We start from the raw sequence: 26,166 nt of genomic DNA, 5'->3' as shown, positions 1-26,166 counted from the left end.
CATACTGCCCGGAAAACGCACAGCAACCCAGTGATGCTGGCCATGAAAGCCTTTGACAACACAATAATAAAACAGTATACATATTGGGTTGTTGTATGTCTTTCGGGCTGTGTGGCCATGTTCCAGAAGCATTCTCTCCTGACGTTTCGCCCACATCTATGGCAGGCATCCTCAGAGGTTGTGAGGTATGGAGAAAACTAAGCAAAGAGGTTAATATATATCTGTGGAAAGTCTAGGGTGAGAGAGGTCAGTATGAATGTTGTGTAGTTAATCACTTAAATTAGCATTGAAAAGCTTATCTGCTGTCTTCTTCCTGCCTCTGGGGCATCCTTTGTTTAGAGTCGTTAACTGCCCTTGGTTGATTCATGTCTGGAAATCCTCTGTTTTTAGAGTATTGCTTTTTATTTACTGTTCTGATTTTTGAGTTTTGTAATACTGGTAGCCAGATTTTGTTCATTTTCATGGTTTCTTCCTTTCTGTTGAAGTTGTCCACATGCTTGTGGATTTCAATGGCTTCTCTGTGTAGATTTTCTTCGTGGGTCTGTAGATAGTTTGTAGGTTGTGTAGGTAAAAAGGGACACCACATCAAAGCTGATCAGGATGTCCTTGGTGCTTGGTGCAACCTCAATCTAAGCACCAAGGACATCCTGATCAGCTTTGATGTGGTGTCCCCTTTTTACCAAAGTCCCAGTAGCTGACACCCTCACACTAATCAAACAAAACTTCCCAGAAGACATCACAGCCCTGTTTCACCATTGCCTCACCACTAGCTACTTTCAGTGGGACACTGGATTCTATGAACAGAAGGATGGAGTGGCCATGGGGTGCCCTCTCAGCCCAGTAGTAGCAAATTTCTATATGGAATACTTTGAAAAACAGGCCCTAGAAACAGCACCAAAAAAGCCAACTGTTTGGTTCAGATACGTAGATGACACCTTCACAATTTGGAGCCATGGAGAGGAAGAACTCAGCAAGTTCCTGGACCATCTTAACAGCATCCACCCAAACATCCAATTCACCATGGAAAAAGAAAAGGAAGGAAAACTGCCATTTCTAGATGTTCTGGTCATCCGCAAACCCAATCAACAATTGGGCCACACAGTTTACAGAAAACCTACACACACAGATAGATACCTTCATAAAAACTCCAACCATCACCCAAGTCAAAAAAGGAGCACAATCAAAGCCCTGACAGACCGTGCACAAAGAATCTGCGAACCTCACCTCCTCCAAGGTGAACTCAACCACCTTAACTGGGCTCTACAGGCCAATGGATACTCCACCACAGACATCAGAAGAGCTGCAAGGCCAAGAACAAGCCATGAGAGTCAAGACAAAGATCCACCCAGAGGAAAGGTGTCCTTACCATACATCAAGGGAACTACTGACCGCATAGGGAAACTGATGAAGAAGCACAACCTACAAACTATCTACAGACCCACGAAGAAAATCCAACAAATGCTACGGTCAGCGAAGGACAAGAGGGATCCTCTCTCTTCTGCAGGAGTCTACCGGATACCATGCAGCTGTGGACAAGTCTACATAGGGACCACCAAACGCAGCGCCCAAACAAGAGTCAAAGAACATGAAAGGCACTGCAGACTAATTCAACCAGAGAAATCAGCCATAGCAGAGCATTTGATGAACCAGCCTGGACACAGAATACTATTTGAGAACACAAAAATGCTGGACCATTCTAACAACTATCATGTCAGACTACACAGAGAAGCCATTGAAATCCACAAGCATGTGGACAACTTCAACAGAAAGGAAGAAACCATGAAAATGAACAAAATCTGGCTACCAGTATTACAAAACTCAAAAATCAGAACAGTAAATAAAAAGCAATACTCTAAAAACAGAGGATTTCCAGACATGAATCAACCAAGGGCAGTTAACGACTCTAAACAAAGGATGCCCCAGAGGCAGGAAGAAGACAGCAGATAAGCTTTTCAATGCTAATTTAAGTGATTAACTACACAACATTCATACTGACCTCTCTCACCCTAGACTTTCCACAGATATATATTAACCTCTTTGCTTAGTTTTCTCCATACCTCACAACCTCTGAGGATGCCTGCCATAGATGTGGGCGAAACGTCAGGAGAGAATGCTTCTGGAACATGGCCACACAGCCCGAAAGACATACAACAACCCTGTGATCCCGGCCATGAAAGCCTTCGACAACACAGTATACATATTATATATTATTATATATTATCAGTAGTATCATATCTAATATATTAGTATTGTTATATTACAATATTATTATATATTATTATATTGTATTATTAGTAGTATTATATTGTATTACATTATTATTTCCTGTATAACTGCCTGGTATTTACTTTGAAAGTAGTTGTTATATTCCAAAACCCTCATTTTTTGGCTGCCACAAATTAAGTTGAATTGGTTGAGACTTTATAAAATATTCATTGAAAAACCACAGCAAAACATGCTGCATGATATCTCCCCAGCAAAAATGTTTTTGCAGTTTAATAAACTTTCCCCATGTTTTATGGTAGAATTAAATAGGAAATGACTTTTATAACCCAGGAACAAATATGGTGTTATAGTGTAATAATTGACTCATAAGTTGTCAGATATGCCAGTTTTATTCTCATTTGGATGGTTTCTGAATTTTAAAGGGTTAATAAAAACAACCTATTGGGTTTGCTACAGTTGTGAAATTGGGGTGCCTCTCTACACTGTAGTATTAACAGAGTTTGACACCACTTTAATGGCCATGGCTCATTTCTATGGGAGTTGGGAGTTTCATTAAGAGTTAAGTGCCAAATGGAGGAAGGTAAAAACTTTCAGGGAAACATCTATTTCTGTTTCATTGACTTTACTAAAGCCTTTGACTGTGTGGATCGTAATACACTGTGGCAAGTTCTTGGTGGTATGGGGATAGCAAGTCACCTTGTCTGTCTCCTGAGGAATCTGTATAACCATTAAGTAGCCACAGTAAGAACAGACCACGGAACAACAGACTGGTTCAAGATTGAGAAAGGAGTACGGCAGGGATGTATACTCTCACCCGACCTATTCAACACATCATGCGACGTGCGGGACGTGATTAATCCAAGGCTGGAGTTAAAATTACTGAAAGAAACATTAACAACCTTAGTTGTTAGATATGCAGGTGATACCACTTTGATGGCTAAAAGCGAGGAGGAGCCGAGGTGCCTTATAAACAAGGTGAAAGAAGAAAGTGCAAAAGCTGGGTTGCAGTTAAACATCAAGAAAAACAAGATGATGGCAACCTGACTGACTGATAAGTGGCAAACAGAGGGAGATAATGTGGAGGCAGTGTCAGACTTTGTATTTCTAGGCGCAAAGATGACTGCAGATGCAGACTGCAGCCAGGAAATCAGAAGACGGTTACTTCTTGGGAGGAGAGCAATGGCCAACCTTGATAAAATAGTGAAGAGTAGCGACATCACACTGGCAACGAAGGTCCACATAGTTAAAGCAATTGTATTCCCGATAGTAACCTTTGGATGCGAGAGCTGGACCATAAGGAAGGCTGAGCAAAGGAAGAAAACCGCTTTTGAACTGTGGTGTTGGAGGAAAATTTAGGGAAGATCCAACCAGTCCATCCTTAGGGACCGTCTCTCCTTCTCCCACCATCGGAGGTCGCAACGACCATCCCAACGGGACTTACTTTATATACCGGGTCCTAGAGAAGTGCACTTGGAAAGGACCAGACGCAGAGCTTTTTCTGTTTTCTGCCCCTGCCTTATGGAATGCCTATATGAGATCTAGGGCCTTTTACCCTAGCACTTAAGACCTGGCTTTTTACTAGAGCTTTTGATCTATGTTAATTTTATCAGTATTTGTATGTATGTATTTTTATCCTTTCAATTTAGCTTGTAAATCGCCTAGAGCATCTTGGATGGAGGGCGATTAATAAGTAATTAAATGATGATGCTGATGATGATCCTCCAGGAAATAATACCCGGCTGCTCACTGGAGGGAAGGATACTAGAGGCAAAGATGAAGTACAGTAGAGTCTCACTTATCCAACATAAACGGGCCGGCAGAACGTTGGGTAAACGAATATGTTGGATAATAAGGAGGAATCAAGGAAAAGCCTATTAAAAATCAAATTAGGTTATGATTTTACAAATTAAGCACCAAAACATCATGTTATACAACAAATTGGACAGAAAAGTAGTTCAATACGCAGTAATGCTATGTAGTAATAACTATATTACGAATTTCGCACCAAATTATCACACTGTTTTGAAAACATGGACTACAAAAATGCGTTGGATAATCCAGAACGTTGGATAAGTGAGACTCTACTGTACTTTGGCCACATAATGAGAAGACAGGACAGCCTAGAGAAGAGAATGATGCTGGGGAAAATGGAAGGAAAAAGGAAGAAGGGCTGACCAAGGGCAAGATGGATGGATGGTATCCTTGAAGTGACTGGCTTGACCTTGAAGGAGCTGGGGGTGGCGACGGCCGACAGGGAGCTCTGGCGTGGGCTGGTCCGTGAGGTAAGGAAGAGTCGGAGGCAACTGAACGAATAAGCACCAACAAAGCTTGCTTTGGAAGAAGCTGGAGCCCTATATTCTTGGGAATGCACAGCCCCAAAGGAAAAGAGCGCTTCCTCCAGCCAGAGTTCTCTGTTTCAGCCATGATTGACTGATTCAAACCCAGACGGGAAGGCCAACATGGCGACCACGTGGGCGTCTCCTGAATCTGTGCCGGAGGGAGGCTGGGCTGCCTTTGATAGCGGAGTGCGCATGCGCACAGCTGAGAACCAAGGGACTGAATACAGAGGCGCAGGTAAGGCTCCGCGGAAAGAGAGAGGGAGCGGGAAGAAAGGGGGGCTATAAACAGAGGAGCAGAAGGAGTTCTCCCTTATGTCCCCGAGTTTGGTTGCTCTTCCTCCCTTTCCCCTTTAGCCTGCTTTCTTTTGTGTCACGCTGCTTCTCCATTCATCGACCATGCAGGAAATGCCACCAACCTCCTTTGGGTTAGACGCTGTGTTCCCCGAACTCTCGCCCTCCAGGCGGTTTGGACTTCAACTCCCAGAGTCCCTGATCGTTGAGCGAAAGCGCTGAGGCTTCTGGGAGTTGAAGTCCCAAAAATCCGTGGAAGGGCAGGGTTTAGGTTCTAGGAAAACATCACGGGAGATTTGGGTTTGATGGGGAACAAGCACTCTTCGACAGCGAAGGCTCAAGACCTTGTAAAGCTACAACTCCCATGATCCCATAGCATTCGGCCGTGGCAGTGAAAGTGGTACCAAACCGAATTAATTCGGCAGTGTAGATGTACCCGAGCTACAACTCCCACGATCCCATAGCATTGGGCCATGGTAGTGAAAGTGGTATCAAACCGAATTAATTCTGCAGTGTAAATGTGCCCACATGTGTTTCATCTTTCCAGAGCTTGAGCTTGGATAGGAGCAAGCAGTGGAGAGAAAGTCTCCTTCACTTGCATTGCATCTACACTGCAGTTTGATACCACTTTAACTGCTATGGCCCAATGTTATGGGATCATGGGAGTTGTAGTTTCACAAGGTCTTTGGCCTTCCCTTCCATGTTTGCTGGTTACTGTATACCAAACTACAACTCCCATAATTCCATAGCATTGAGCCTTGGCAGTTAAAATTTTGCCAAGTTGAATTCTGCATTGTAGATCAAGCATGGGCAAATTTCAGTCCTCCAGGTGTTTTGGACTCCCAACTCCCACAGTTCCTAATAGCCTATCTGGCTGCTAGGAATTGTGGGAGTTGGAGTCCAAAACACCCGGAGGGCCGAAGTTTGCCCGTGCCTGCTTTCGATGCATTGTTGTGTGCCTTCAAGTTGTCTCTGACCTATGGCAACCCTAAGGTGAACTTATCAAAGGTTTGGCCTGATTTGTTTGCCTTTGGCTCCCTCTGAGGCTGAGAGAGTGTGGTTTGCCTAAGATCATGCATTGGGTTTCCATGGCAGGCTGGGCATTGGAATCCTTGCCTCTGGAATTGTGATCCAGCATTCAAACTACCACCTCACCTGGGTTCAGTTTCTTGTGTGAAGAAATAATTGCAGGACGAGTTAGGTGACATGGCTGAGAAATAAGGGAACCTATTTATTTGTTCATCCTTCTCGGTCGGTCTGTTTTGTAATCTTCTGATCTCATATTTCGTACCAGCCAATTTGACGTGTGAATCTTTAGTACATAGGAAAAGAGATTCCACCTAAAAATCAGGAAGAACATCCTGAGGTAAGAGCTGGTTGACAATGGAATATGCTGCCTGGGAGTGTGGTGAAGTCTTCTTCTCTGGAGGTTTTTAAGCAGAGCCTGGATGGCCATCTGTCGGGAGGGCTTTGATTTTGTCTGGCAGAATGGGGTTGGACTAGATGGCCCTTGAGGGTGTCTTCCAACTTTATGTAGGAAAATACTGTACATTTTTCCATTATCTGCATGTTAATGTCGTTTTATGTGCTGTCGAAGGCTTTCATGGCCAGAATCACTGGGTTGCTGTGAGTTTTCCGGGCTGTATGGCCATGTTCGAGAAGCATTCTCTCCAGATGCTTTGCCCACAACTATGGCAGGCATCCTCAGAGGTTGTGATGTCTGTTGGACACTAGGCAAGCAGCAAGTGTAAATGTTGCAATTGATCACCTTGATTAGCATGGCCTTTCAGCTTCATAGCCTGTCTGCTTCCTGTCTGGGGGAATGCTTTGTTGGGAGGTGTTAGCTAGCCCTGATTGATTCATGTCTGGAATTCTCCTGTTTTCAGATTGTTGTTCTTTATTTACTGTCCTGATTTTAAAGTGTTTAATACTTACTGGTAGCCAGGTTTTATTCATTTTGATGGTTTTCTTCTTTCTGTTGAAATTGTCTACATGCTTGTGAATTTCAATAGCTTCTCTGTGTAGTCTGACAGAGTGCATGTTAGAGGCAGGAAGCAGCCAGGTTTTGAATCTGCAACGCTATTCAATGCTAATCAAGGTGATCAGTTGCAACATTCACACTTGCTTCCAAGAGACAAGAGTTCTTTCTCCCAACCTGGACTTTCCACAGATATATAAACCTCACGTGCCTAGTGTCCAACAGAGCTCACACCTCTGAAGGTGCCTGCCATAGATGTGGGCGAAACATTAGGAGAGGATGCTTCTGGAATATGGCCATACAGCCCGGAAAACTCACAGCAACCTAATGTAGTTTTACGTTGACTATATAGAATTGGAGACTAAAAATGCACATGAATTTTTGAAAATAATATTTCTTCAAATAATGATTGATAAAACTGTCTGTGTGAATATTTCCAGCGACTATTTCCAAGACACTGTGCTCTTTTCTGAAGTTCCAAGATGCTACACAATGCAAGATTGTGTTCTTCCGATGTGACCAATCTAGTGCCTTTGGTTTAAGAGAGTGACTACTCTGATGTGCATCAGATCTTCACTGTGTCTTCTCTGCAAGGTCTTGTATCTCATTTATTTCATTTAATTTTTTTCTTACCCGTACTGTGTGCTGCTAAATCAAGGCCTAAAAATAGCTGCTCACTGGTGGGAATTGAGATGTCCTTGGAAGCTGTGCATGAGATTGTTTCTCTTTCCCTTCCCTGAGAGTGAAATGGCTCTGTGGAAGAAGCAACCTCTTACCTGAAAACTATAGGCTGGGCCCTGTGCTGAGAGTAGGAAGGAGGAAGTGGGTGAGATAATGAGCCATATGATGTACTCTCTTTAGAATTAAACCTTCTTTGCAAACTGGGAAAGATACACTCCAGTGGAATGCTTTTTCGTTCTGTCCTTCTGCCTTGCACAAACAGATTGCAAAAGAAATCCAGTCCAGCCACTCCCGGTATGTTCCCTAAGCAATTGGAGCAGATTTGGATATCTAACCCTTCTGAGACTGTATAATAACAACAATAACAACAACTTTATTTATATCCCGCTTCCTCTCCCCACAGGGATTCTGAGCTGCTGAGTGGATCTACACTGCCATATAATGCAGCCATATGGTCAGTGTATCTAGACCCATATAATGCAGTTTGAACTTAATTGAACTGCATTATATAGGTCTACATTGAACATTTAATGTAGTTCAAACTGCATGATGTGGCAATATAGATCCAGCCTAAGCTTTATTCTTTCAAGGACCAGGCTGTGGTGCAGCTGGTTAGTAGCCAGCTGCAATAAATCACTATTGATCGAGAGGTCATGAGATTGAGGCCTGGATCGGATTAAGCTCCCAACCGTTAATAGCCTAGCTCACTGTTGACCTAAGCAGCTCGAAAGGCGGTTGCATCTGTTGAGTAGAAAATTTAGGTATTGCTTTATGCGGGGAGGCTAATTTAACTAATTTACGACACCATAAAGCCTCCCAGCAGCATGTGGAAAGGAATGAGGAGGTAATCGATCAAGGACTCGGTGTCACAAGTGGACAGTGAAGCGGCAGCTCCCCCTTTGGCTGGAATCGAGCATACCCTCATGAAGCTGGAAGCTGGAAAATGTTAAATTGCCTCTGTGTCTGTCTATATGTCATATGTCTAATGGCAATGAATATTTGCTATGTATATGTGCATTGTGATTCTCCCTGAGTCCCCTTCGGAGTGAGAAGGGCAGAATATAAATACTGTAAATAAATAAATAAGAACCAATTTAAAACTTTCCTTTTTAGACAGGACTTTAGTGAAAGAAACTAATCTGGAGTGTTAAGAAACACCATAATGTTTACAGACTGGAACAAAGTGCAATATAATCTAACATTATGCCACAAGAATGTGAATGTATATTATTGTTATTTTAAATTGTTTGTTTTATGATGTTTCATGCATATTATTGATGTCTTTGGATTGTTGTTTACATGATTTTAATATATTATAAGCTGCTTTGGGTCCCGTGAGGGAGAAAAGCAGGATATAAATAAATAAATAATAATAATAATAATAATAATAATAATAATTATTATTATTATTATCTATATATATAAAAGGATAGAAAAATTTCGGCCTAGGACAAAAAAAAAACTACATGTCCCAGAAACACTAAACTTGGCAACACAACCCCTCATCCATGCCTCTACGTTCATACAACAAAAAGAAAAGAAAAATAAAGTCCTAATTAGAGGGAGAGCAATAATTGGTTTTTATCCAATTGCTGCCAGTTACAAGGTTAAACTCTGCCCACTTGGTCTCCTAGCAACCTACTCAGCCCAGGGGACAGCAACAGTTAGGCCTCAGGCCTCTTCCACACTGCCTATAAAATACAGATTATCTGATTTTAACTGGATTATATGGCAGTGTAGACTCAAGGCCCTTCCACACAGCTATATTACCCATTTATAATCTTATATTATCTGTTTTGAACTGGATTATCTTGAGTCCACACTGCCAGATAATTCACTTCAGTGTGCATTTTATACAGCTGTGTAGAAGGGGCCTCATATAATCCAGTTCTAAGCAGGTAATATAAGATTATAAATATACAGTAGTCTCTCACTTATCCAACATAAACAGGCCGGCAGAACGTTGGATAAGTGAATATGTTGGATAATAAGAAGGGATTCAGGAAAAGCTGATTAAACATCAAATTAGGTAATGATTATACAAATTAATCACCAATCATCATGTTATACAACAAATTTGACAGAAAAAGTAGTTCAATACGCAGTAATGCTATGTTGTAATTATTGTACAGTATTTACAAATTTAGCACCAAAATATCACAATGAATTTAAAACATTGACTACAAAAACATTGACTACTAAAAGGCAGACTGCGTTGGATAATCCAGAACACTGGATAAGCGAATGTTGGATAAGTGAGATTCTACTGTAGTATGAAATAATTACTGTGGTAATCCAGTCCAACCCAATTCTGCCATTGGACGATACAGTCCAAGCACTCTCAACAGATAGCTGGCCAGCCTCTCAATAATAATAATAATAATAATAATGAGAAGAAGAAGAAGACGAAGAAGAAGAATATCATACAATCCTAAGGTTAGGAGACACCCCTAAGGATCATCCAGTCCAACCCAACTCTGCCATTGGACGATACAATCCAAACACTCCCAACAGATGGCCAGCCAGCCTCTCAATAATAATAATAATAAGAAGAAGAATATCATACAATCCTAAGGTTAGCAGATACCCCTAAGGATCATCCAGTTCAACTTCCTTATATCATGCTGGAGGACAAAATCCAACCACTCCTGACAGATGGCCATCCAATATCTGCACAATAATAATACACATCGAATCATAGCATCAGACAGTTAGGAGACACCCCTAAAAGCCATCCAGTCCAACCCAATTCTGCCATTGGACGATACAATCCAAGCACTCCCAACAGATGGCCACCCAGCCTCTCAATACTAATAATAATAACAACAACAACATCATAAAATCCTAAGGTTTGAAGTGACCCCTAAGGATCATCCAGATCAACTTCCTTCTACCATGCAGGAGGACACAATCCAAGCACTCCTGACAGATGGCCATCCAGCCTCTACATAATAATGATGATGAAGATGATGATGATGATGATGATAATAATAATAATAATAATAATAATAATAATAATAATAATAATAATAATAGAAGCATAGAATCCAAGAGTTTGGAGAGACCCCCTAAGGGCCATCCAGCCCAACCCTTTCTACTATGCAGCAGGACACAATCCAAGCATTCACAACACATGGACAATGTATAAATACTATACAATACTACACAGGGACATAGACCCCCCTCTACCCTCACCACTTTCACAGTACACAAACAACCAAATGCATACTAAACATAAAGACAACCATACAACAGACATTCAATACCACCACTACCTCAACAAGTTCTCATCAACACCACCAGACAAGCCACAGCAACGCGTGGCCGGGCACAGCTAGTGGTCCTATAAAACTTAAATTCACTGAAGTGGCCAAGCTATTTGGCAACCTGTGTTTACAATGGCCTCTTGCTCTGCATATTCATTTAACCAATGGTGTACTTTCCCCCTGAAACACGAGATGTTTAGACTTGAGCCTGCCTGGCATCCTTCAGCCAGACGCAGCTTGATCAGTGGGCAGGAATGATAGGAACTGGTCCAGAACATTTGGAGGCCATCTGGGCATCCTGATGTAAATCATGACTGCAAATCCTTTCTTTTCTAATTATTTTGAACTACACTACCTTCTCCATTGGTTTTGCTAGCCAATTCCAAAACTTTTGAAAGGGGAAAATGCAGGCAGCAACAGGCTTACTTCAATCATTAGTAATAACCCTCTTTACTGAGCAGTTCATGTTAACCAAGGTATAGCTCTGTTTTCTGCAAGCCATATCTCCATTCAGGCCTTTTAGTTCTGTTTTGCCTTTTCACTTTAGGCCAAAGGTATCAATTTATCTTGGTCTTCTACAAACAATGAAATGTTGGCAGCATATCAAAGCACTGAGGGCATTTGTTTCAGTGCATAGTACAACCATGGAAGTGTTGTAGCCTGCTGTGATTGTTGTTGCCATACGATAGCTTGGCTTAGTAAAATTACTTTGTCACTGTAAGACAGCCTTAGCCTTTAAATCCTATTACAATCAATCCATTTTGGTATCACGCACCAAAACTGTCTGCTGTGGGATTTATTTTTGAAAGCCAAATAGATCCGATTCTTTGAAGGAAGTGCAAGAATGAGTCAAATCTAGAAACGGAACCATCTATATTTGTTCTTGTTGATTCTCTCTAACAGAGGTAACAATGATTTGGCCTCAACCACGAACTTGCTGGTGTTGGCAGGAGAGACCCAGTTGGAACTGGAGGTGATGTGGGCAGCCAAAGGATTCTGAGCCAGCCGCCATGGGTTTCAGGCTTTTAGCCTGTCTCTTCAACCTGCCTGTTGCTGTCATCTATGGTTCCTTGTCGCTTTTTATTTCTATTCTGCACAATGTATTTCTCCTTTACTACGTGGACACCTTTGTTTCTGTATACAAGATTGATAAACTTTCCTTTTGGATTGGAGAGGTAAGTTTTGGATCATGGGAATAATCGTTTGATCTTGCATGCCAGCTGTGCCAGAACTATGAATTAACTTGTGACATTTCTGAGAGAACTAAATGTCTAGATTGTATAGAAAAAATAATCCAGTATCAGATGTGTGAACTGATTTATTTAGATGGTAGAGGGGTGTGTGTGTGTGTGTGTGTGTGTGTATATATATATATATATATATGTGTGTGTGTGTGTGTGTGTAAATAGTTAGTATACACATATAATACACACACAAACAAATACACAAAATATAGTTACACATATATTTGTTGTTGTGCACCTTATCATTTCTGATTTATGGGAATCTCAGGGCAAACCTGTTGCAGGTTTTCTTGACAAAATGTATCCAGGGGTGGTTTGTCATTGCTTTCCTCTAATGCTGAAATAATGTGACTTACCCACCCCATTGGTTTTTATGACTGACTAGGAATTTGAACCCTAGTCTCCTAGGAGACTTAGGCACTCAGAAAATTGCATTGAAGTAAGCTATCTCACATATGTACCTGCATTTACTCAAGTCTAATGCGCCATTGAATCTATTGCACATTTTGTTAGAGTTTAGATATAAATAAATAGAAGCATTACCACAGTTACTGAGCCAATTTACAGTATAATAAAGTGTCACTCAGGTTGTACAGTAAGTAACAGTAACTTTTCTTGAGTTCAAAAGGTCAAACAGGGCAACAATATATACAGCAGTCTCTGAATTCACACAGAAACTGAGGAATGAACAGTTCCATTATATAGTTTTTAAATATGCCTCATTTGCCTTATAAATGATCAGTTGGCAGCCATTTCCTTCCTGACAGATTTCAGTCAGTCCTTTCTTCACTGTCCACAGTGAAAGTGGCAGTTAAAACCATTTGTTTCAGCACTAAGCTAGAGATAGCAGCCAATCAGAATTCTGGCGCCTGGCTGGCTCAGCCAATCAGCTGTCTCCACATGCCTTTCCAGTCAATCCATTCTTTTCATGGCGCCTCCTTACAAATCCTCACACATCTCAATTTTAAAAAGCCCGAAATCAAAAAAGGTATTTGCTGCCAAATGTAATGCTCAGCAACAAAAGTGCGCTCTTTGTAATTTGTCCAAAAAAGGTGTGCATTACTGTTGTTGCCTGCTTATAATTCCTTCATTATAAACAACTGTGTTAGTACATCAAAGCTTCCAGCGATGGAAAATAAAACTTAGGGGTGCATCTATTCTGTAGGATGAATCCACTTTAATTGGCTTGGTTCAATGCTATGGAATCCTGCGGGCTGTAGCTTGACAGGTTTTGAGTCTTCTCTGCCAAAAGGTGTTGGTGCCTCACCAAACTATACATCCCTGGATTGCACAGCATTGAACCCTGGCTATTTTATTAGAGATGAGATCCCTCAAAGAGGGGTTCCTGGTACACCTCCTGAAGCAGCTCCCCTTTTGCTTTGCCTCAGCATGAAATTTATCATATTACACAAATCTAATGCCTCAATTTTGGCAAGGTCACTTAGCCAAAAAAGGTGAGCATTAGATTTTAGTAAATACGGTATATTGAAATATACACACATATGTATATTGAAATATGTAGAACAATAAAGTGAAATAGTAATGATTGTCACGACCCAGGCTACAGAGCACCAATAACCATACGCAGAGGCCAGATTCTATCTAATATCTTTATTAAGGAAATATATAAAGTTAGTAAAAGCAAATGTAAAAGTTAGTCCAGAAGCAGACCTTTCAGGAAAGGTCACAATTAGTCCAAAGAAACCATGTCCAATATGAAATATTAAGGTCCAAAGTTGTAATCCAATAACCGAAACACTCACTTTGCCAGGCAAAGTGAGGGGAGATGACAAGGTCCTTTAGTCCATGAACTTGAGCAAGGCTAGGAAATAACTTGATACTTGAAACAAGGCTTGAAACGTGGAACAAGGTAACGAGGAACAAGAACAAGGTCCGTGAAATAACTTGGTAAAATCCGTGAAACAAGGCAAGGGTTAGTCCTGGGAAACAAGGCAAGATCCGTAGGTAAACAAAGGCTGGGAAACAGGAGCGAAGGCTGGAAACAAGGCAAGGCTTGAGCAGGAACGAGGCTTGAATCGGAGCGCGCTGTCCAGACACAACTCGCTCCGGAGGCTGACGAATTGACTCCGCGAAGTTACTACGCGGGTAAAACACCTATATAGAGTCTAACTTTCCCGCCGAAGCAGTTCTCTGGGAACCAGAAACGAAAGCTAAACTCTGAGACCAGATGTCTGACTCCTTAAAGATTCTCACGAAAAGCAGACTTAATTGGGTACATTCTTAGCTGCTATCCTCGCACTCCTGCGCGAAGCTGCTTCCAAACCCCTCTGTTGTTTACAAAACTCATGGCGAGAGAACACGGGAGATGTAGGTTCAGGGTTTGTTTGACATACTTCTGGGACACAACTTTCTTGCAGGTGCAAGGTTCCCAGATCTGCCTGGGAAAGATCTGGCTGAGAAGATTCCAGTTCTGACTGGGAAGGTAAAAAACCCAAGTTTTCTTCTTCATCAGGCATTACAATGTCATGAGCAGGACTACAAGGCCCATGAGTCATCACAATGATATACAAAAAGTACAGTCTGTGATCATACTATGTAAAGTTTAAAATGAATGTTGTTTCACTATAGCAAAAACTAGTGTGGAAAAAATAGACAATAATATGCATAGAAAAGCTGTTTATGTAGATGGGCATTTCAGTTATTGCTTGTATATAGTTGACTGGTAATAATTTCCAGAGAGTTAGACTATCAGGCTGTAATAAAAGAAAGCAATGAGTCATTTTTGTACCTTAGCAGACAGTTTTATTACAGCATATATTTAGAAAATTGAGTTTGAAAAATGTAACCTCAGTTTAAATCTCACTGGGTGCCTCATTTTTTCCTCTAGACAGTGTTCTTGATCTGGAATAGCCTCAATGACCCTCTCTTTGGCTGGCTGAGCGACCGAGCTTTCCTTAGCACACAACAGTAAGCAGAATTTTCCACATTGACAGTTAACATGGTATAATATTTACAAATGGAGGAGCAATCCCATTTAATGAACATGTGCAAAAGAAATGGTTCATAAATGAAGGACATTTCTCTGGATATGAAATTCACTTTGTAACTTGTCCAGTCACTCAGATAGAGTGTACTCAGGCAACTGTTCTTGTTACATTTCATTTCATTTCTTTTTTTTCTATTGGATACCATCTAATTCAGCCCGCGGTGGCACAGTGGGTGAGCTGCTGATTTTGCTGACTGAAAGGTCGGCAGTTTGAATCTGGGAGCGTGGTGAGCTCCCGCTGTTAGTCCCAGCTTCTGCCAACCTAGCAGTACGAAAACATGCAGATGTGAGTAGATCAGCAGATACTGCTCTGGCAGGAAGGTAGCAGTGCTCCATGCAGTCATATGACCTAGGAGGTGTCTGTGGACAACGGCGGCTCTTCAGCTTAGAAATGGAAATGAGCACCGACCCACATAGTCGGACACAACTAGACTTATGTAAGGGGGAAACATTTACCTATCTTACCATTTATGTGTTAGATGTTCTGCCTTGTTGTTAAAAAGGTAGTGTAAACAACTAAAAATATATATATGAAATAAATTGATAATTAAAAATACGATTTAAAGGGCATTATTAAAAAAAGAAAAACAACGAAAAAGTGCTGCTAACTTTCTTCAAGAGGAATGTGACCCTACTGATTACATGTTAAATCTATGTTTCCTGATCTGCCCTATGTTAGGTATAATTTATTTAATAGGTTATGTTTCATTTAAATTTTGATGCTAAGTTATAATTTGATTTTATATGTTAGGTTATTTTTTTCTATTACATTTGTATTGGTTGTTGTAGTTAGGGATCGAATGTTTGCCTTTTTGTGGTTGGAATCCTCCCTGAGTCTCTTCAGGGAGATAGGGCAAAGTACCAATAAAGGTTTATTGTTATTATTTTGTATGAATTAAGATTACTTTTTGTTTTCTCAGGCTTTGGTTCACAACCAGAGCAGCTTCCTTGGATTTGGGTGGGATGGAGATTTGTGGAAGCTTATTTGTTTTGGTAGCTATTTTAATTACCTTATGTTCTTTGTTCCAAAAGTGGGACTCGAAGCAACTCATTGCAAGATAGGAAAGGGTGTAACTAAATATGGAAACTGTTATACCATTAAAACAGGATTAAACAATTATATGGTTATTGCATGACTGAATTGTCAACAGTGAAACAGCACATCAATGTAAAGCACAGCACTGTGTTAAAATCCCCGTACCTTAACAGGCAGCTGGTTGAATAAAAAGGCTGATGGAGTGGGAGCAACAAGGAGGAGGCTAGGCGAGTCTACATTGGAAGGGAATCCCATAGACTGAGGACTCACCCTTTTTAAAGCTGACCTTACATATTCTGATGAGATTGTGCAAAAAAGGAAAATGCAAAGATGGATGAGTAACACACAGTTTGCAAGGAGGAAGTTCACCAAACTGAAGGCTTTTGGGTGCTCTGTTTTAATGGACAATGTTTGTTTGTTTTTTTGCTTGTAGATCTGGAGTAGAGATCTCCAATCCAGAAGTGATCTTAAAGAGATTGAAAGCACTGAGCCAGAATGGACCCCTCTTTGCTATATCATTCCTGGCTTTTTGGATTGCGTGGGCCCATCCAGGCTTGCAATTTCTCATCTGTCTCTGCCTGTATGACAGTTTCCTTACTATGGTGGATCTCAACCAGAATGCCTTGCTTGCGGACCTTGCTGTATCTGCGAAGGACAGGACTGGTCTCAACTTCTATTCTTCACTCTTCAGTGCCATTGGTTCCCTCTCTGTATTCATGTCCTATGCTGTGTGGAACAAAGAGGACTTCTTCTCCTTCCGAATATTTTGTGTGGTGCTGGCTTTTTGCTCGGCCATTGGATTTACAGTGGCCACATGGCTGCTGAGACAAAGATTTCAGACTGAGGGACGAGTGAAGTGGGATGAAAATGCAGCTTTAAAAGAGTGAGTGATCTGGTAATGTGTTATTCCTGTCCTTGTTTTTAAATGCACTTCTTAATGAGCACAATGCACCCATTGATGGTTATACGAGCCATGTGACCCTGAATGTTCCCAGTCTGTTCTGATTTTGTAAACTAAACCATGCAGCTAATTAGTATTTGGAGGGAAAACCAGCAGAGAATACCTGGGGATCTCTAGACAGTGCTAGGATGATTTCTGTTTAAATTCCTGGAGAGCTAAATATGTGGATAACTGCCAATCTCTGTTGGCAAAACTGGACCAGCTGGATCAATGGTCTGACAATTAAAGGCAGCTTCCTGCATTCCTGAGGTATCAATTGCAGGTGGATGGCATCTGCTTTCTCAGCCATTTCTGGAATTTGTCTGGATTTCTGTTACTTGTCTTTTGAAATAGTTAGCACAAATTATTCTGACCTGGCATACATTTTTCAGAGTATAGGGAAGCACCCAGGCAGCCTTCTCTGTGGTGGCCTCCTGTCTCTGGAACACCCTCCCTAGGGAGATTAGGCAAGCCCACACATTGTCTTTCCTTCGTAGGTACCTGAAAACCTGGATATTTCAGCAACTTTTTGGGAATGACTAGTCCCTAGCCCCAGTCCTTGGGTAACCAGGTAGCACTCTGCCCTGCACTTCATCCATTTCCCCAGCCCTTTGATACGCTGTTGCATTATCCCTTACCCAGCCCTTTTATAGCTGGCCACGTTCATTTTGTAATCCTGGCCATTGGTTTGCTGAACCTCTACTGCTGAAGCTACAGTGAAATGGGCTTTTTAATATTTTTAATTTTTACTATGCTTTAACAGGATTTTGGTTTTTATTATTTTGTTTAAGTTAAATTAGGTTGTGTCATATTGTTTCTGGCAATTGAATATTTGCCTTACATTTTGGAAACCGCCCCGAGTCCCATTATTATTATTATTATTATTAGTAGTAGTAGTAGTAGTAGTAGTAGGAGTAATAGTGGTATTATTATTATATTACTACTATATTATTATTATTATTCTTCAAAGGCGGCTTGCCATTGCCTTCCTCGAAGGCTGAGAAAGCAATTTTCTCAAGTTTGCCTAGGGTTTTCCATGGCTGAGTGAGATTTGAACCTTCGTGTTCAGGCTTAAAGCGCTATACCACCTTGATTCATCTAAGAGTTACTCCATTTTTGAACAAATGTAATGTAACTTTTGTTGTTTTTAATTTTGTAACGTGGCTTAAAGTACACCTTCTTATGAAAAAGCAAGTGATTTCCATGATGAACTTCTGCTATTCATTCCTTTCCTCCTTTTACAACATGTGGCTTTCTCTTCATTGTACATTCAGACTCAATAGGGGGAATTAGATGGTGAGAGTCACATGCCAACAACAATCTTATGAACTTTGTAGATTAGAAATTTGAATTCGGTTCCTTATCCACTACAGTATACTGGGTGATTTAAATGTGGCCATTACTTCCTCCAGACTGTATGTTGACCATCCCTCTGGACATCAAGAGAAGAGGATCACTCTGGCTGAGTACCTCAAGCAACTGTCCAAGCACCACAACTTTCTCTGGTTTGTTTCCATGAACCTTATACAGGTAAGTAGACTATGGTCTTTCTGTAGTAATCCTACAAAGTTCACCTAAAGTCAACAACCATACCCCTCACCCAGCAGAATCTTGGTGACTTTCCACGCTACTCAATTTGTTTGCTTTGATTGGGAGGCTAATGACTTACCTGCTGTAGCCCATAAGCATTTGGCAAGGTGTATATTGCAGAATGAATTGATTTTTTTTTCTCATGTCAGGAGTGGCTTGAGAAACTGCAAGTCGCTTCTGGTATGCAAGGACCAGATGTTTGATGTTTTACCATTCTGTGGTAGACTTCTCTCATGACCCCGCATGGGAAGCTGGAGCTGACAGACAGGAGCTCACTCCGCTCCCAGGATTCGAACTGCCGACCTTTCGATCAGCAGTCCTGCTGGCACAAGGGTTTAATACTTAAGAATTAGTATCTTCTTTAGAAAATTTTTGCGACACAGTTTCTAGAATGGCTAAGGAATATGCTAACTGGGGGATTCTAGGAGTTATATTCCAAAAATAATTTTTCAATTTTGCATCTCTCTGTCTAGGCTACAAAAATGCTTAAGAATTATGTGAAGTGCCTGAATTTATCTCATCTAGAGCAAAGCAAGGCCTTTTTTAATTTGGTGCTTTCTTTGAGATAGGATATGAAGCCATCCTTTCAGAGGCAGCAGCACAATCTCTTTACCTGTTGTCACTATAGCTTTGATACAAGAGGGAAAAACAATGTCACTATTGGTATTTTCAAACATGAGTGTATTGTGTAGTGTGGTACCAGTTCTGTTGTTGATATCCTCCAGATTTTATCACAATGACATTATTTGTTGATTGAATGGACTCAGTGGTGATTTTTTTGTGTGCCGTTGCAATCTATATGGTGAAACAAGAAACCCATGTACTATGGAGTGAGATGTAACTGCATCTTAATATGTATTGAAACATTTTAGTATGGAGAGAGTGTGATACCAAACCAGTGGCCTGTAAGAGAGCAATAACATCCTTCTATCCTCCAACACAGTGGTTGTTTTCTTCCAAGTCTCTGCTCAGGATTTGTTGTGCATTTGAGCATCCTGGCAGAGCATCCCCAGATGATTCCTTGTTTTAAAATTCCCTCATTAATTATCCTTGTAGTAAATTGAGTCGACAAAAGTACCCTTTAATAATAGCAAGGGCTTGATAGATTGGTATAAAACATTTTTTAAAAACTGCTTTTCCAACTAACAAATTCCATAAAGCAGCTTATGTGTGTATGATTACTTTCATGCTTCCTATTTATGATATGATATATAATTTGTTATTCTGCTTACTGCAATTTTAGCAGCCTCTGGAATTCCTTCTTTTTGCAGGTTTTTCACTGCCACTTTAACAGCAATTTCTTCCCGCTCTTCCTTGAGCATCTGCTGTCTGATCGCATCTCACTTTCAATGGGATCATTCCTGCTAGGTGAGTCCAAGATGGCAACAAGGGGATGTATTACTCGGTTTTGGATTCTTGCTTTCTGCAGCTTAATTAGAGAAAGCTTGAGACTGGTGGAAATATATGACCCTCCTCTCAACTGGAACATGGCTCTGGCTTGTGCTACCATTTTGTGGAAGGAATTTTTCTTGCTTCTATAGAGGGATGGAATGTTATTTCTGTTCAAAGGGCTCATACTGTATGAATTGAATAGATCCAGAATACAGATAAGATGGCTACTGATGCAACTCAAACTGACATGTTCTCGCCCTCTTTGAAGATAAATAGCAGTGCAGTCATTGGAAAGCAGGGCTGTGTGTGAAATCATGTTGCCTAATTGAAACATGTAGAACCTGCAACACATCACCATGTGGAGTGCTCCTGTTAGTACACAGAGAGCAACACGTATGTATGTTAGCAGAGATGGACAGGTACACACTTTCAGGACTTACTTTGTCTTCTTTACTAGAACCCAAGATCCGCTAACCAGACACAAATGAAATCTGAGCCCAGCTGGTTGTTTTGAGCACAATAAGTAGTTCTAATTAGAATAAAATGAATTCACTAAACCAACAGATTCAAATCACAGGAAAATAGATTCCAAGTAAATATTGAGGAAGATTTCAGTGACACTAAGAGCTGCCTGACAGTGCCTTGGAGGGTGGTAGACTCTCCTTTGGAAATCTTTAAACAGAGGTTGGATGGATATTTTTGGAAGTAATTTGTTCTGCCAGGGATTGAAGGAGGGCCCTTCAACAGGTAAAATATGTGCTTTGTCACCGAGTAATGCTCTCCAGTCTCCTACCTTATTACTACAGCAATGCACTGCTACATGTTTGATCTTCCTGTAATTAATTTGCCTTTTTTTCTTAGGTGTTTCCTATGTTGCTCCTCATCTCAACAACCTCTACTTCCTCTCTCTTTGCCGGAGGTGGGGAGTATATGCCGTGGTGCGAGGACTCTTCTTCCTGAAGTTGTTGCTTAGTGTGATTATGCTCCTTGCTGGACCAGACTCAGTTTACCTGCTTTGTTTCTTCATAGCTAGGTATGCCACTTTGCTAGTATATCACTGGGAACAGAGAAGGGAGTGGACATTGGACCATTTGTATAGCGCTGTGATTATTGATGCCATCTAGCAGAAGCTAAACTCCAGAGTCCCAATTCTCAGCCTTGTTTTGGACTATCTGCTGAGAGTCTTGTTTTCTCTTGGGAACATCCAGAAAGATTCATCAGAGGCAGTTTATTCTTTTATCAACAAAGGAGTGGCTAGATAGAAGTATGAACACATTTGAGCATGAATTCTGAAAAGCTTATGTTTTAAAATCAAATTCTACTGGTACTTCTTAAAATTTGGGGAATAACTTTAGAAAAGAAATCTGAAGTGGTGTGGAACCCGAGTGAGAATTTAGGTAAGACAGGACATGGCCTTTTGCTTCCATGTTTCTCATTGTGGATTTATTCTGCATATGAAAAGGAGCCAGTGTGGGACAACAGTCTGAGCATTGAACTATGACTCTGGAAACCAGGGCTCACATCCCATGGAACAAGTTACATTCTCTTGCCGTCGTAGAAAAGCAAATCTGGAATAGGTTTGCCTTTGTATCATCTAACAATGTAAAGGAGGGGTGTCCCTACACTGATGCCTCCAGATATGCAGTACTATACTTCCCATTATCTTCAGTTAACGTAGCCTATGCAATCTGCTGTGTTGCATTTTTACTAGTTCTGTATAGAGCACTGAGTTAGCCACTGTTTGTCTGCAGACCTTCAGATCTGTGTCTCAGCTTAGTATCCTCACCTCCCCCATCCTTTTCTCCCCAGCAACCGTGTTTTCACAGAAGGGACGTGCAAACTGCTGAACTTGGTGGTTACCGACCTGGTAGATGAAGACTTGGTGCTGAATCGTAGGCAGCAGGCTGCCTCAGCCCTTTTGTTTGGCATGGTTGCCTTGGTAACAAAACCTGGCCAGACCTTTGCCCCCTTGATTGGCACCTGGCTGCTGTGTTCTTATACTGGTAGGTGCTGGGCAGGGCGACAGTATGGGACTGGGCTTGAGAATTACTGCTCATTTCTCTGGCCTGAGAGAATTGGCAGACAATTGCTAGTAATTTAGGTGATGATAGATATTAGAGGAGGGCCCAAATCCTGTTTTATCTGTTTCTTTCGTGGTTTTGTACTGTTCCATCCATTTGGGTAGCATGATGGATGGTCCCCTGAGAATGAAAGAAGCAGTGAAACAAAAGAAAAAGGGGAACGGTAGCCATTTGGTCAGCTGAATTTCAGCGCTTGGCTGTAGGCCCTGGCTGGCAGGGCCTATAACCAAGTGCCGGGTGCTTGACGTTCATAGGCCCAGCTTGTAGGGTCCTCGACTGCAGGCCCTGCAAGTTGGGCCTTCGAGCCATTAAGCACTCAACATTCGTAGGCCCTGTCTAACTGTAAGTCAAGAGATGTTGTTTAAAAAATGATCCCCAGTCTCCAAACAAGCCCCCACAAGCAGCTTTTAGCATAATTCGTTCTATGTTTGGAAAAAAGGTATTATCTTCTGCCTTGCAAGTGAAATCTTCAAAGATGTCTTCAAAGGAAATGTTCTCACTAGTGGCTAAATATAATGGGCAGAAGGAGTGAAAAGTAAAAGCTATTGTGGATGTCTGGCTTAAGTATAAGAAAATTTGCAAAATGAGATGTTTTCAAGGGGTTTTTAAAAGCTTAATTGAGCCTGTTTTGTTTTCTCAACCACTTCCATTGTTGTCCTAGGTTACGACATCTTTCAACGGCATCCCCTGAGCAACACGGTGAGTGCTCAACCAAAGCTGGCTGCCAATGCTGCCTGGGAGCCAACGCTACGTCAGGGGTGCTTCTACCTCCTTGTTTTTGTCCCCATCACATGTGCTTTACTCCAGCTTCTCAGCTGGTCACAGTTCACTTTGCATGGTAGGCGCCTCCAGACAGTCAAATCTCAGCGTCAAACCTTCACAGAAATACATTCCCAAGAGATTAAAACCATCTAGCTATGAGTGAGCAGCATGGTGATTCTAAAAAGAATGGTAAGAGCAAGGAGAAAAAGGATAATAGATGCATTCTTAAAAGGTTGGGGCTGATTTGAGAAAAATAAAAACTCAAGCTATCTTGAACTCCCTGAAATGCAGGTATGCCTGGGGTCAGCCTTGAAGAGTTCCTGGTGACTTAAAAGCTTGCAACTTTTGATGCCACCCAAAGGTGGTTCAGACAGTTATCTCCTTGCCTTAAAAACCCATGTCAACAGGTACTTGCTAATCATGCCAGTATTTATTTGTTTCCAGAGACAGCTGGCTTGCAAGAAAAGTGACCAGGTGGCAGAATATACATACAATGTGGGTGGGGATGGGTCAGTAATGTTTTAACCCTTCGACCATATCTTTTTCTAGAACTGTTTGCAGATAGGAATTGCTTGGGATGGGAATAGTACTCATGTTCCCTCCTCTTACCACACTTACTGTATGTTGTACTCACTTTCCCTCAACTTCTTTTCTATTTACTGTGAACACAACTAGACTACCTTCAGTATGTTAGACAACAAGAGTATTCTGTACTTGCAGAACAGGGTCACTGTATGAGGAAGAGACTTGCAGTGCTTTAATTTATCCTTTTTCACAAGAGTATAAACACCATCAAATTCTTTCAGCACAAATACAATAATGAAATTGTGCTGGAAGGGTAGACTTTGGAGCATGTTTAGGACTGGGAGGAATCCTTCTCACATTGAAATCTGAGGCCAACAACTGGCCAATGCTTAGATTAAACATGTTGTGTAAATTGCAGTTTTCAATAACTGTTAGATTGATTGACTTTCTGAAAAAAAAGTCTACACTTCTTTATTTGGGACTGTCATCTTTTAATTCCTGCTGCAGCAGTTTTTAAAATGGCACAAGAAGATCTAACTGTGCATGCAAGAGATCAGTTGTATTTATACAGGTGGTCTAGTTTTGCTACTTTTCCATGAGAGTACAGTATGGGGCTCACTCACCCACAGAAACCTCTGGGCCTGGAGGAAGGATTTATTGCCTGCAAGTTCAGGTTAAAGCACAGTATCAGGTACAAGTAGCAGTTGATCATTTCCTCTCTCATAGATTATGACCAATTGAGGTATTAGAAGTCGACTGTGTAATTCTTGCAGGCTACTCAGGGGTCAGTTTACCTGTTTTGGCCTACTTCTGCAAGTAATGAAAGGTAAGCCAAAAATCCTCTGCTTGTTCTGTTCTCATTTGCTGACGAGAGGATTTATAGAGTTCCAGGCTTCCTAGATGTGATTTTGGTGTGTCTCTAGGGAACTGAGAATCATATACTACCATCAGCAAGTTGAGACCAGGAAGACATCTTATACTAAATCCTTTAATGAAATAAAAGGGGAAACAATATGTGACAACCCTCATTCTTTGCTCGTAGTCCAATACCCTTTTCAATGTTATTATAGAAAAATGAACAAATGAACCAGAGCACCTTGGGACCAAAATACAACCATCTCTTTGTATGTTGAAGCACATGTCACTTCTGGAGTTTTCCATTTTGTTAGGCAATTACTTGGGTAACAGCTGAGAAATGATTGAGGTAATGATGGTAAATTGTTTACAATCTAAACTTTTGTGTCTGTTGAAGACTAAACTGTAATTTATTCATATCATTTCATTAAAATTTAATTCTTTTTTTGAAACTACTTGTGGTACTAAATTATGAAGATGTTTCTAGGAGTATCCTAAATATATACATCACTACATCCCAAAGCTTACCTATGCCTATCCATGCTGGCTGGGAGATTCTGGGATCTGTGGTCCAGAAGACTAATATTTCAAAGGTCTCGTTTTACTTACCCTCCAAGCCAGTTACACATAGAGGTCTCCTGTATTAAACCATATCAGTGAGCTGTGCTGGAATCTGCCAAATGTTATGAAGTTTCTCCAGCCAACACCTGGAACTGACCAATATAGCTGTAGGAATCTTCCCGTTAGAAAGATCATCTAGTAATTACTGTTTTCACACATGTAGTCTGTGTATGTAGTGTCAACCTTGTTGCCCGCTGAGACAGGACTACTCGTGATGCTTTCTGCTTCCCCTTCCTCATTTGTTCAATGACAACCTTCTCCCCTGGAAATCTTGGCATTGACAGATGAAAGCCCAAGTGAACCAACTCAGAGACTTCTTACAAGGTGAAGATGAACTCTATTTATGTAGCACATTAGTGAAGCAGGAACTCTGGCTTTTGAGATTTAGTTGGATGACTGGTGCCGAGTACTTACCAGGTTATTAATACAAAGCTGAAATGGCTAGAATCCAGGATTATCTTTGACTATTGAAAAAATAGTTTACATTTCACCATCTTTGTTTTCTCACTGGGGTCAAGTTAGCAGAATAATTTTGCTTTCTCCCTTGACTATGCCTGTAAATCTTCGGAATGGTTTTTTCCCTTCTTCCTAAATTCAACCTTTTCTGTAGGTAAGGGATCTTGCAGTACTTTTGAGACTACCATAAAGAAATTGTTGCAGAAGTTTTCATAGACTTGGGCTACCTCCTCAAATGATGCATTTGAGGAGGTAGCCCAAGAGTCCCCATTGGGGAGATGGTGGCGGGGTATAAATAAAGTTTTATTATTATTATTATTATGAAAGCTGATGCTACAGATTGTTTCTCAATGGTAATCTCAAAGGTGCTACAACAGGCATGGGTAAACTTCGGCTTTCCAGATGATTTGGAATTCAACTTCCACAATTCCTAACAGCCAATAGGCTATTAGGAATTGTGGAAGTTGAAGTCCAAAGCACCTGGAGGGCCTAAGTTTGTCCATGCCTGTGCTACAAGATTCCTTTGCATACAGCTATTCCAGGGTATCATGGTTATGTCTTTGAATATGACCTTTTCTGGTTTTCAGTTGATCCCCCTTCTTGACCATCTTTCACCCCTCTTTTTAGGATTTTTACCATATGTTTTCTGAAATTCCCATCTCTGGCAGAGTAAACATTGCATCTAGATGACTGTATCCTCTCTTCTGTTAGTGGAAGGATGTCTGTACTGAAATCTTTTTCACAATGAGTTGCTTCTTTTTCACAATGAAATACTTCTTAATTAATTTATTCCTCAATATTAGGCCTCTCAGGCTTGGACTTTAAGAATTCCATTTATACTCCCATCCACAATTTGGGGTTGTTCTTAGTTAAATG

The 26,166-nt window shown here is 41.0% G+C and overlaps 1 protein-coding gene across 3 annotated transcripts; it reads left to right on the top strand.

Annotated features, from left to right (window-relative positions):
• Window positions 1-4,684: 4,684 nt before the first annotated feature.
• Window positions 4,685-24,665, top strand: mfsd13a (major facilitator superfamily domain containing 13A). Of its 3 annotated transcripts, none has more exons than XM_008106551.3 (10): window positions 4,685-4,800; window positions 7,275-7,428; window positions 11,685-11,956; window positions 14,874-14,953; window positions 16,502-16,951; window positions 18,421-18,538; window positions 19,870-19,966; window positions 20,852-21,023; window positions 21,800-21,993; window positions 22,733-24,665. In XM_008106551.3, exons 3-10 carry the CDS (start codon window positions 11,792-11,794, stop codon window positions 22,984-22,986), a joined length of 1,530 nt encoding a protein of 509 aa, XP_008104758.1. In that variant the 5' UTR covers window positions 4,685-4,800; window positions 7,275-7,428; window positions 11,685-11,791; the 3' UTR covers window positions 22,987-24,665. The 3 variants fall into 3 exon arrangements, with proteins under 3 accessions (XP_008104758.1, XP_008104759.1, XP_062832394.1); XM_008106552.3 differs by lacking the exon at window positions 4,685-4,800 and adding an exon at window positions 5,750-6,222; XM_062976324.1 differs by lacking the exon at window positions 4,685-4,800 and having other exon boundaries at window positions 7,087-7,428.
• Window positions 24,666-26,166: the final 1,501 nt, after the last annotated feature.

Source organism: Anolis carolinensis, chromosome 3 (genome assembly GCF_035594765.1).
Source record: "Anolis carolinensis isolate JA03-04 chromosome 3, rAnoCar3.1.pri, whole genome shotgun sequence".
NCBI lineage: Eukaryota > Metazoa > Chordata > Lepidosauria > Squamata > Dactyloidae > Anolis > Anolis carolinensis.
This window is presented reverse-complemented; position numbering and strand designations above follow the sequence as displayed.